Source organism: Lepisosteus oculatus, chromosome 4, assembly GCF_040954835.1.
Source record: "Lepisosteus oculatus isolate fLepOcu1 chromosome 4, fLepOcu1.hap2, whole genome shotgun sequence".
Classification (NCBI taxonomy): Eukaryota; Metazoa; Chordata; class Actinopteri; order Semionotiformes; family Lepisosteidae; genus Lepisosteus; species Lepisosteus oculatus.
The window spans coordinates 19,358,978-19,371,811 of NC_090699.1; the positions used below are offsets into that span (position 1 = coordinate 19,358,978).

Below are 12,834 nucleotides of genomic sequence, written 5' to 3' on the forward strand. Positions count from 1 at the left end.
CTTTTATAATCTTGGTTTGAGCTTTATGTGTATTTGTTTAATGCAGCAGGAAGCAAATAATCTACAGTAATCACATTGTTTGCCATCCAACATGAAAATCTGCCCTGCTACTGTAAAGAGTTAAAATTATTCTATTTAAAAACATTTTGACAATATAGCAGCAACTAATGTGTCTGCTGCAATAGGTATGATCCAGCAATTCCAATTAGGAGCAATTCCAAAGGAGAGAGAGCACTGACAGTACAATACACTCCCATATAGTAGCAGAGTAGTTCAGACAATAACTGTTCTTGTAGATCATATTCACGTCTGATGTACAGTACAAGCATCTGCAGTTTTGATTTTGAATTAGTCACAGAAACACAATTCAATTTGTAGACCGCCAGATGTGCCTTAAGACATACTCCAACAAGCCACATCTGTCCCATGGAGCAATCAATATCTGTCGTACTGTCCATTCATTCGCAGCAGGACCTCAACAAGGCAGGAAACACAGTACATTAGACAGCTTTTAGATTTGAGTGATTTTGACAGTCAATAAATCTGCATAGCAAGTACAAGAGCTGAGGTCAGCATAAATCCATATTTCAGTTACCCCAGTAAAGAAATAAAAATCTATCCCCCCTGGGTGTGCTGTGCAAAATTCACTCTCCATTCATATTGCTGTCCTTATAAGAATAAAGGACTCATAATTTCAGCAAGAGGCCTGTAAAAAGAGAAATAACAGAGAACACTTAATCCTTGGGATCAGTACAGAATGAGTTTAATTCTCTTTCTGGAACTTACTTTTGGTCTTGGGGTGTTACCCAGACTCCATGTACAGGTATTACATGTATTAGACATGTAATAGTAAAATACAGTTCTTCCTTTTACTTGTTTTCTATATGAGCAATTAAACGCATGCTTGATCTATGACAATTTTCAGTCTTCAGTATTCCATCACTAAAGCAGATTCACTACTGGGGATTTACCGCATGAGTGAAAGGATGTCTATTGATTTTTTTTCCTATAACTGAAACATGCTGCCACAATCAATAATTATTGTCTCAGTTTCCCATTAGTATTCAGTGTAAGGCCTTGCTGTACTGCCCTGTGCTTTTGGAACAGGCTATGTTAATGAATGAATGGACTCAGCTGAAGATGGTGAGAGAAACAGAACCTAGTTTTCGAAACAACTGGTCCTGTCCATCATTTGAACCTGTTGTGAATTTTTCCCCACAATTTCTGACTGAAAGGACTATTGATTTTTCCTTCTCAAAGCTTTCCATCTAGACTCTCCTTTGTATTGTTCTAGAACTATGTTTCTTTTTTAATTACACGGGGCCATGATTTCTGGGTATTGCACTCCCACTAATTGATGATGACCTGTCTTTTACAGCGTCTTCCAAACCCAACATATTAAACACTCTCTTCCTTTCTCATACTTCCTTAGGCTTGTCGTTTATGTAACAATGAGACTGACTTCCAAAACCAAACCCTAAAAACTCCAAATAAACAATTTCCACATCACATTACAATTGTTATTCCATTCTACCTCAACATCCTTCCTATTCCCAAAGTCTTCAAACAAAACCGGTTTCTGGGATGGCTTTTCAACTGGAACCCTATTTCGAGACCAAGCAATCATCCCATACTGCCGACCACCTAATCTAGGCGCCCTCTTCTCCACAGTTCCATGAAAACGCACACAGCCATCGTCCATGACTGGACATTGTGCTGCACCAGAAGCTGCCATGTTACCTGCTGTACATATACTGTAGTTACCGTAGTTCAGGTGGGGAGCTGCATCAGCATGCGTAGGCTGTAAAGGAACAAGTATTAGGTTTATTCCATGCTGAAGAGAAGACAGAAAACACAACTTTTCAGCCGTGGAGCCTTCTTCTTTCTTCTCTTTTCTTCTTCTCTTTTCAGCATGGAATAAACCTATTACTTGGACATATACTTATACAGTAGGATACAGACTGTATACATGCCTCGGTGATCAGTTCAAAATCAACTGGAGGGCATCATGTTTGTTCAACAATATTGATTGCATCTCTTGTAGAAAGTGCCCAGTCATTTACACTGGCGAAACAGGAAGGCTGGTCGACCATTTCAGGGTCCACGTCAGAGCAGTGATTATCATATAATAGATCTCTCCAAACTCATAGTGCCCCCACTTCACTTCTCCCGGTCACCACTACAGTGACCGTTCTGTCCGTTGTCTTTCACGGGATTCAAGAAATACATCAGAAGTCAAAATTATCCTGAAACTAGGTTTACACCTTCCCTCAGCTCTCAAATGTCGAGCCGATTCTTTCTAAATCTCTCCAATCGTTTCCAGATTCCAGCCTGTCACATGTTCCCTGGAATTAATTTCCCTGATTTCCATCTCTTTCAACCTACTTCTCACCTCCTGTACCCAGCCTCAATCTCCAGCTCTTGTTCTTATGTTTCTTCATTCTCTACAGCTCATATTTTGTGCTTTTCTTCTTTCTTTTCTCTACAACCTCTTCTTGCTCCATCGCAGCCCACACAGTGACATGGCACCCCTCTCTTATCCTTTTATATGTAGTAATAAAAATATTCAACTGAGCAAAAGGTTGATTAAAAATCTCAATTAAGATGCACGATCTTCTCCAACAGTTTGAAAATGTTGTTCATTCTGAACCAAGACCTCCTTATCCCTATATTTGTAATTAAAGGTTTTAAGAGGGCTATGAGCAATGTCTTAACTCTCTTAAAGTAAAACTTTTCCTTTATTTTAAAGGAAATAAACGTACTACATTTGCTGTACATTCATACCAAGAAAAACAAGGTTCCTGAAAAAAATAAATCGATGGGACTTGTGTTTCACATTCTTTGAACTACCTTTGGTCATTAAGGACAATAGGCGCCCCTTGGCATCACAAGAGAATATGCCAAATATGTCACTACAGCTGAGTCAATTAGCAAACATATTCATTCTTTCCTTGAAAAGTCACTTTTATTTTCTCTTTTTGCAGGGGCGGGATTCTCTACCAGGTTCAAACATGGTCCTTAAAAAGGGTCCTTATTTAACAAATCTTAACTTTTTGGGGCTTGAAAACCATGACAAGGTTTAAGGGCTGGTCTTGAGAAACCTTAAGAGTGTTTCATGTGTGGCCTCCGATAGGATCGGATGGTGCTGAAGGGGTGAATGTTGGTACACAGGATGGCATTGTCCAGTGTGGCTAGCACCTCTTACCTCCAGGGCCACTGAATGACTCCTGAGTGAATGTTTTCATTGTTTGCCTGGGTGTCTGTGTAACACTGGTAAACTTATGCTTGCTTCTGAAAAAACAATAGTTCTTATGCAGGTCTAAATGCCTACAGGCTAAACTGACGCAGTTAAATAAGACACCGTATGCTGCTTACAGACACTGCCTAGTTGTGTAGCATGGATTACACGACGGCCAGGCTACATCAGCGTCCAGGAAAGGAAAACTTTAGCCTGATTGTTCTCATTAACGTCTGAAAACTGCAACAGACTTCCAATGTTAAAACAAATATAAACTCTTTTAAAATAAACTTAGCTAAATTAGTACCAGCACATGTCATTACAGTACCACCTTGGCTTTTCCTTTCCTGAACCCTAAGAAAACTGACTCTTCACCCCATCACCAAAATAAATGACCATATCACCATAAACCATAAATTATCACCATAAAGCTAGTCAACATTATAATTAAATAAATGATTACTATAATTTAGCAAAATAAATAGGCCTACTACTGTCTGTCTGAGTTCATGAAGGTTATAGGTTTGTGGACTGGAAACCAGGTGGCATCTATCAGTTATTTGTTTAGATTGAACAGATAATTTCTCATGATCTACTGCTTTTTCAGATACTCTTTTCCCTAAAATTCTCAAGGGATAAGGTGGTTTAAGAATGGACATACCATTAGTGGTGCTTTATTTTGTCCTTGGATGTGGTTGAAAAGGTCACTGATTCAAAAGGCATTTTAATTACAATTCCATGCCTGCTCTTGGCATTCTCAGCTCTTTCTGGGGTGACAAGATTCGTTTTTGAAGAGGTTTCAAGTTTCAAAGTTGTCAAACATCTACAGGCGGTTCTTGAAAGAAAAGAAACAATATAGGCCTTTATTTCATAGCACAGGTGATCATATTTCTGTTGTGGCACAAATATCCTTGACCACTGGCATATTTTTTATCTACTAAAAAGCTTTATCCTACAAGAATTAAGAACAGCCACCAAATGAGCAAATCAAATACCTACATTAACAATATATTGACATATTTGTTCTTGAATTTCATCTTCATGAAAACTCATTGCAGAGACATGTGACTAAATTGGATAATCCACCACACCAAATTTAGAGCCAGTGAGCTCGTTTCTTTATACTATTATCTCTAGTTTTGAATCTCCATTTAGCATGAAGCATATATTTTTAACCTTGCACATTTCAATGAATGTAAAGCAATACAATTTAACCACAACATAGTCCCTGAGGTGTCCGAAGCACAAACCACATTTAAACCAACCTCGATCCACAGTAGTGGATTCCCACAGAACGCTTATCCTGGACTGATTTTGGACCATTTGTTTTCCAAGGGGTTGTTAAAGGTTGTTATTACCTTTAAGGTACAATCAGCTGCCCCCATCTGTGGGGCTTTCTGAAACGCACTAGAAGTAAATTGTCACTAAGCAACTCAGACCTCCTGATTTTGAGCGCCATGAAAGTGGTTTTCAAGACAAACCCTCAAATGCTGTTCTGATGCAAGTGATCAAGGCTATGGAACCTGTGGGGAAAAAACTGAACACAACACATAGAGGAAGATACTGTAGCTCCAGCAGACCCTGAAAGTTCTTTCAGAATTCCACTTTTTAGACAGAAAGCTGTATAAATTAACAGACACTTTTCCACCTGCTTCAAAGTATCATTACAGCTTTGTTTGAAGAGTGAGACAACCCCAGTGTTCAATGTTAGCTTTCAGAAATGAAGAACCTGAGGAGGTTAGATTGAGGATTCTTGTCTGGATGCCTTTAAAGAAACTAAAACAACTCTGGAAATATTTTATTATAACATCGATATATGAGATATGGAAGACACCTAATTATACAGTAGTTTCATTTCGTATCAACCTTGTTTTTCTTTTCCTGCAAAGGTTTTGTGTTCCTTCGCAGTTGTAAAATCTCCACAAATGTCATACAGTCCAAATGAAAGCCTAAGGTCATCAAATTCAAATGATGACTTCCTGATTAGATCTTGGCAGCCTTTTATAGATTTTCTCTAACAATAGTGCATGCTATTAGAGCTTGCCAGTCAAACATTTTGGCAGAAAAAAAACACTGGCAAATGGCAAATCCTGTCTTTCTGGCATTATCTCACACTAAATATTTAAACCATTCTTTCCTGAAGACCCATAAAAACTCAAAAAACAGTAACAGCAGAAAAGCAGATTGAAAAAAGGTGACTTATTTAGGATGAAATATCTGCTGAGAGTGCATAGTTCGTAAAACAGACATAATACTGGCCTGACCTCAGAATTACAAGTTCTGTAACTGTAGATGCTCAGTATTTGCTCCTCGCATTTCTGTTAGACCTGAGTTAAGTTTTAGACAGAATTTGTTTAAACACAGCTTCGGTACAGCTTCAACTCCTCGGTGTCAAAACGAGACCTAATATGAAGACCACAATTTGTGACAATGACGTCACATTCAGACGCTGCACAGGCAATTGGCACGGTTTGCAGGTCACACCCCTTTTCCAGAAGAAAGCCAATCAGCACACAAAACCAGATTTACCAGACAGCATGTGGCTACTGTTTCCTTCATTATTGTGCTGGCTCTCATAACCTCAGTACTAATCACTGGGACTGTGCTTTTGTCTTCTCAAAGGCTCCCTGGGCAGAATAAAATTCTTTTGAACTACCAGCATTAATTAGTTCCGAATGAAATGCAGGACAAAATCAGACACAAGACAATTCTCATTCCTTAATTAATAATTATACTTTGGAGGTAGGTAGGGTTGCCAATTGGCCCAAGATCAACTGGACACTTTGAGACAGGATGGGGCTTGCATATTGCCTCCATACCGAAACGTGAAAGTGTTAAGGAAGTGGAATTACGTAATTGGTTTATTCTCTTGTTGTCGGCCAAACTTTCTAGCAATCAAATCTCAACAGCTGATCGCCATTACCTCTACCAAAGACCACGTGTGAATGAAGTGGATGTACCGTAACTGACAGAAGGCGAATCCAAGTTCATAATAGGGCTAAACTGCAAGATAAAGCAAATACAAAGTATTCATGACAGAGTTCGTTGTTTTTTTCCCCCACGTAACAGTACTGTAGATATATTTAAATACTGCCTTCTGATAATTAAGCGGCATCTTAAAGTCGTACTTTCTCAAACTGTCCAGTTGACAACCCTGGGTGTTCGGTAATCATGCTTGGCATCTGTACCGTACCTACTTACTATTCCACGAAGAGAAAGAGATAAACTATTTTAGGAGTGTCGCAATCAGACTTGTGCGCTTCAGCATAGCCGCACCTCGTCGCTTTCAAGGACACCAATGGCACGCTATTCTGCTACATTAAAAGACTTTCGAAGCTAGCAGGGCAAAAACGCAGATGCGTAACTTAAAGAAGAATGTCGTTTGGGTACCTAAGCTAAGAACGTCGCAGGATTAGTCTTTCCCTTGACCAAGTTATTGCAAGTTTTTGCCTCTGTATACGTGAGACAATATTACCATCTTAACTTTACATGAAGAAGAAACTCACCAGTCCGTCACAGTTGCTTATAGCCACTGTCGCCTTTGGCATGTCCGTTACATCCCCAGTGAAAACGCAATCGCCATGAACGCGTCCCTTAGAAATGTTTTCAAAGTCTTCTTGCCATTCCACAAAGGCCCCCGGCGCAACAAGCCTCCTGTTGGGTTTTAGACGCAAATGCAAATCCCTCCCAAAAACGGTGACATTGAAAAACAACTGTTCACCCGTCGAGTCGTATGTCTGGGTGTCGGGGGCGCTGCGGGCCACTCTCCTCTTGGAAGGCGACCCGGCGCCTGTACTTCCAGCTGCTGAGACCACGTGAGAAATATACCGGCCCTGGGAGTCGGTGCTGAACGGCACGATAAGACCATATTCACTTAAACTTCCAGAGAGATTAGCTGATGGAAAAAACACGCACGTCAGGCAGACATTCATTGGAAAAACTTTAATACAGCAGTATATAGTGAGCACTCTACATCACCGAGCAGAAATAATATGCTTACTAAGAAATATCTTAAAAGACGTTACTGGTTTTATAACAAGCGGTACATGACCCTTATTAGTGATCAAAAGCTGTATCAGGCTTTTATTAATTAATGCATCTAGACTTCTACCAATTTTACAAACAGTAAATAATATTCGAATTTGCTTTTTTTCGTTGCAGTCTCTTCCTCAGTAAGACGTCTGTTAAAAATTAAATTCATGAAAATAATCATTTATCGGTATCAGAACAAAAAGCCACACAGCTTATTTTTAATGCATAATGAACTACCTGAACACCTGCCAACATTCACCTTCTAGAAAGGTGTCCTCAAGCTAAAACTGTTACTTTAATTGCATTACATTGTTGGTACTGTAAAACGAATTGTAATGGAATAAATACAGTCAACAAGTAAGCAAAACGCTCACCTGAAGGTTTTGCAGCTTGCCAGGAATCCAAAAATAATAAACTAACAAAACAGGACAGTATAAAATAAATACAATCCATCGTGAGGCAAACGGGAATAACGTTTTCTTTTGAATTTACAGCCACTTTTTTTTTTGCTGAAATGCACACTCTTCTTGGCCCTAGTTAATGTTCATAGGAAAAGTTCTCAATGTGCTGCTGCAGCCAAACTGCCAAGCATTCTGAACGTCACCCTAAACTCTAAACTGACGGATATTCATAAGTTGTTCCAATCTTTTGGCCTCTGTTGAACTGTGCATAAACCGGGACAGCCCCATCCATTTAGGAAGAAAAAAAGTCGGCAGTGTTGGTGACGACATCTCCCCAGCTAATCACAGAGTTGAGTGAAGTCTACACTGTGAGCAGGAGATCGGGGCTGTTTGGGTTTCGGGGTCTTTATTGCTGCAAACTATGTAGGTGTAGATTTTTAGAGAGAGACAGACCGGTGGCGGTACCAGTGTTTACTGAAGAGGCTCGCCGTGCACAATTACGCATTGACTGCAGTTTTTGTCCTTAAAAGTTTTTTTTTAGTTTAAAGAGTGCAGCGCACGTTAAGAGTTCTGAAAATAGTTCAAGGCCAATGATACAGTAGGTAAGGAAACAACTTCGGGTTATTGTAATGTACAATTAACTTTTTCAAGTGATGAGTGCAGAGGTGCAGTTTTAGCGTTGTTAAGTGCGCGCTGTTCCACTTATACTTAAAAATAACTCGGTTAGTTTGTCCATCCGTATCTGTCGCGATATCGTGTTTTTTTTATGAAAACGACAATAACAGGCACAGACAAAGCCTGTAAGGGATTAACCGAGAGAGAAACCAGCCAACTTCATTTTAGCACATTGGGGGTTTATTTTCTTGTTTTAACCATTGAAGTATAAGGCATGCTGCACTTTTGTACCATTCTGAAAAAGAAACTTCTTAAGTCATGCAGCGCCTTGGAAGACCTTATTCACCCGAAAGTGAAGAACAGTGCTATTATAATTTACTTTCGCTAACAGTCATACTCATTTTTAATGTGATGAAAGTCTATTTTTTGCGCATGCGAGCTGGCAATAAATTCTGGTACATCCTTTCCCAGTACGAGAAAGAACACATATATATTGCTTTAGATATTTTATAAGATTTTTTTAAGAATGAAAATATTTTTGGTGGTTTTAGTAAGTTTAAGTCAAATATTTCATACGTGGATCGAAAAGAAAACCTACATTTACTTTTTTGCATTTCAAATATTTTCTTTGAGGTTTTACAAGTAAAGCAGTTCATCCAGATTTTTTTTTTTTAAGATTTGGGTTCATTACTGATCTTAAACGTGGCAAATTCTAATCTCTGATATACAGTGGGGTTAATATTTGAAAAAAAAGATGCACTTATAACTGAAAGTTCAGTCCCGAAAAGATAATCGTTCTCGACAGGTGGCGTTACTTCATCTCCGATCCTATAATGCTGTACTCCAGAGCTCTAGTATGAAAGCATGGGAGGGTCTATATTAAATCACTCTTACACAGGCAGGATGATAGCAATGACTCAACATCGTTGAAGAGATGATTTCAGCCTCCTGTCACTTTCAACAAATCAGTCAAAACTTTCCTTCTGTAAGAACAAACGGCGGTTATCAAAGGGTCGCGGGACCCATTAAAACATGGATGTGATCCCTTTACAGTTAATATTTGTAATTCCGTGAGATTTATAAAACACTTTTTTATCCTAAAGGATGCCACTGTGCTCTACCTATAGAAGCCGACCAGGTTCATTCCCCAGTGAAAGGCAGCAGTCGTCTGGGTGACATGTGGCAGCCATTGTGCATCAACATCGCCGCTACACCGCAGACCAGGTGGAGACATTGCTTCAGCACTTGAAGTGCTGTTGACAGTGTGCAAGCCCAGAGTGGAATTTAACCAGGATACAGGTTTAATACACTCTTACAAACAGTGCCTTTCATGGCCAAGTAGTCTATTTTTTGTGGTTTTAACTGAAGGACAGCATCTCCTACAACACAGTGTCTCCAGTCACCATACCTGGAAAATGGTTTGTAAATTCTGCTCCAGGGGGGAAAGAGCCACCTACCGATCCACCAACATCACTTAGAACCTACTGGTGCATCATGATATTCTAAATAAAGTGTGCAGAACATTTCGTACATGTTTAGGTTTTGTTTTTGATTTATGATTAATTAAAACATTCCCCATAGTCTAATGTGGTTTTTCAGTTAGTTTTAGAATGTATTATTAATGTTTTCTTCATGAAGTTTTGTCACCAAATTTTGGTTTTACACTGCTTTACTGTGATTGTCTTGTGTAGTATAGTGTCTCCGAGCATGATTTAAAAAATATACAAAACAGAAAAACTACTTATGTTAAGTACAGCCTTTGCTTACTCTTCCTGAAATGTAAGATATTAAGAAGAATCTTACAAAACTGATATACAGTAGGCTCTCTTGGCCAAAGAAAGAAACTGCATTGTAAAAGATGTTTCAAGCAAGCTAGTGCACAGGCTGCACTTGAGGTACTGTAAGTGTTGTACTAACAGAGCATTTTTTCTTTCAGAGTTTTCAAAGAAAAGTGTCAGTTGGAACAGTAATCATTCAAGGTACATCCTTTAGGATTTGAGAACTACAAGTACATTCTGTGTAACAGAAAGGCCTTTGCTAGGTCACCCAACGAATGTCACGTTATTCAATTAAACCTTGTATGCAATAATACAGTATGTTGTGACAGACAGAATATCTGAATACAGTCTAAAAACAAAAATACAGCCTATTCATTTGTACCTGAAATTCATGCAATGGATGAGGGAAGTTTAGTCTTTTAAGTTATTTGTGTGTCAGTGCTTTAAAATATCAAATATTCGCCTAAAGTCATGGTTGCACAAATTCCATTTTGTAGGAAGATTGAGTTCAGACAATCCTGAGGATGTCAGTCTTAATACTGTATCTATCCAATCACTTGAATAGGCGGGCATAGAGAATAACTCTGTGTTTCCAAACTGAACCTTTGACGAGGCTTGACAAGTATCAGTGATGTGTTTTATAGAAGGTGCATTGCTTTTACCCATCTGTACAAATATTTGCAATTTCAAAAGTCATATTTATAAACGCTGCACGGAACATAAACAGTATGAAATAGCCTTTTAGCCTGACTGTTTTCCAAGAGCCCATAATAGAAAAGAAGGATGAGATACGACTTGGCCCATGTTTGATGTTGTTCCAACCTTGCAATTTGTGCTTAAACATTAATTTTATTTCTGTTTAGTTTTTGTTGTAAGAATTTTAAGTTTTGAGTAAGCTTAAAGGCAGCTTGTAGTATTTCCCCTTTTATTTAGATAGGTTCAACCATTGATAATGTGAAATGGTAAAGAAGGTGCATCAGTGAATTAAAGAACCAGTTTGCATTTGGCTTTAGGACATATGGAAAGCAATCAGTGAAGAAGGTACTCAATCTATGTCAATGCCAGGAAAACATACAGCATTTATTATAAAGAACATAAGAATGGTTACAAATAAGAGGGGACAATTTGGCATAATATGACATTTGTGGATAATATAAGCTGATGGTCTTTCTTTGCACTAATATACCACACTTTCCTTGACGGTATTGTCTACTACTAATGCTATCTAAGGGTCTGAATAGTTAACAAAATTTGCAAAAATAATTGATTCATCTCAAGCTAGATCTTTTTTTTCTGTCCCGAAGTAATTCTTTGTTAAATGTATGAAAGTAATCAACAGCCTTTTTTCGCCCTGAAACCACAATGATTACTCAAAACATCCATCCCACGTGTGATGACTGTACAGTATGAAACAATCTCCCACACGCTGCTGGGGATGTTTAACGAAAGCGTGACTCACCTAATGACAGAAACTGTCAGAACCATCCATGTCAAAGCAGGAGAGTCAACAGAAGGGCCGCAGAGTGTTTCAGTAAGGCGGAGATCTCTGCTAAAGGCACAATGCATGCAATGTATTCCCCAGACCATAAGCTGAATTCGGCTGAAACAGTTTGTGACGAAGTGAGATGGACATTACATTCTAATAATTAAACCGGATTTACCATTTCAGATATTTTTTTTTATAATTTCAGTTAAGGCATAAGCAGACTACGGGGTTATATAGTCTATTAATTGAATGTGAAAAAAATATAAAAATAATGGTTTCATCTTTTTACAAACACAATGTTTTAATCAATGCAGGTAATTAAATTAATGAAACAAGTGTGGACCCAAATTGTTGTTTGGGGGGGGGTCCTGTGTTCTTTTTCTTTTGTGGTTTGACACAAAAATCGCAGTAATCCAGCAGTTTGCCTTCCAGTATTCTACACAAGTATAGTCAACAGCAGACTGTGATTCCCTTTACAGGACTGGGAAGGAATGGGAGTATTCGCTTTCAGATACATCCTTTTTTTCCTTCTGTGGTGCCCTTGCAGTTTCTCCATATTGAGTGGCAGATCACCAAGTGCCACACGGAGAGAAAAGGGACAGCTCTTTGCGGATGGATTGTTATGTGAATCTGCTTTTTTTTCTGGAGGTAAAGGTGCAAGAAACACATTGGAAATACATAAAAAACCATTACAGTGATTTCTAATTAGGTGGTTTCAACTCAACTGTCTTGTCTTGGTTTACATTGGCATGATAAGAGAAGGGAAGCCATGCCCATGTCACTGCCTTATCTTAGAATCACCCTTCAAGCCTAAAGATTGTGGTTTACAACTGGAAGGTCTAGACTGACTGTTCCTGACCCAAACAATTACCAGAATGTCTGCAGTCAGAGGAATTTACCACAGCTCCTCTCCGTTGTGCTCTGCCTGACTGTAATTGTCTACATTCTCCACATGCTGCAGGTAATAAATTAAGATTTTTTAAGGCATTGGGATCTGGGAGCTGTATGACGGATTCAGCTCCAGATGAAAAAGTTTGTAATAGATGGAAACCATTAAAAGCCGTGTAACAGTTTTTATGTTCTTTTTCCATTGAAAATGAAACGTGTTTTAGCACCTTTAGAAAGGCAAGTTAGATTATGTAACATATGGTGTCAAAGTGAAACAATTGCACAGAGTACAAGAGCGACTCTCTGTGTCACAGATGCTGTGCTGTGTGGAATGTGAATGCACAATTGTCACTTAATTTGGAAATTTGAAGAAAGCAGACAGAATATACAAATCAA

At 38.7% G+C, this 12,834-nt stretch overlaps 1 protein-coding gene across 2 annotated transcripts in view; it reads right to left on the reverse strand.

The window, feature by feature from the left end:
• Positions 1–7,944, reverse strand: part of LOC102694541 (A disintegrin and metalloproteinase with thrombospondin motifs 3) — a 65,672-nt gene extending 57,728 nt beyond the window's left edge. The window contains exons 1-2 of one of the 2 annotated variants that reach the window (XM_015346215.2): positions 7,645–7,944; positions 6,745–7,133 (exon numbers count right to left, since the gene is read on the reverse strand). In XM_015346215.2, the coding sequence (XP_015201701.2) occupies positions 6,745–7,133; positions 7,645–7,723 (468 nt within the window). In that variant the 5' untranslated portion in view covers positions 7,724–7,944. Of the gene's footprint in view, positions 1–6,744; positions 7,134–7,644 lie in introns of those variants that run through there. The other variant, XM_015346217.2, reaches the window with a different exon arrangement.
• Between the last annotated feature and the right edge of the window lie 4,890 nt (positions 7,945–12,834).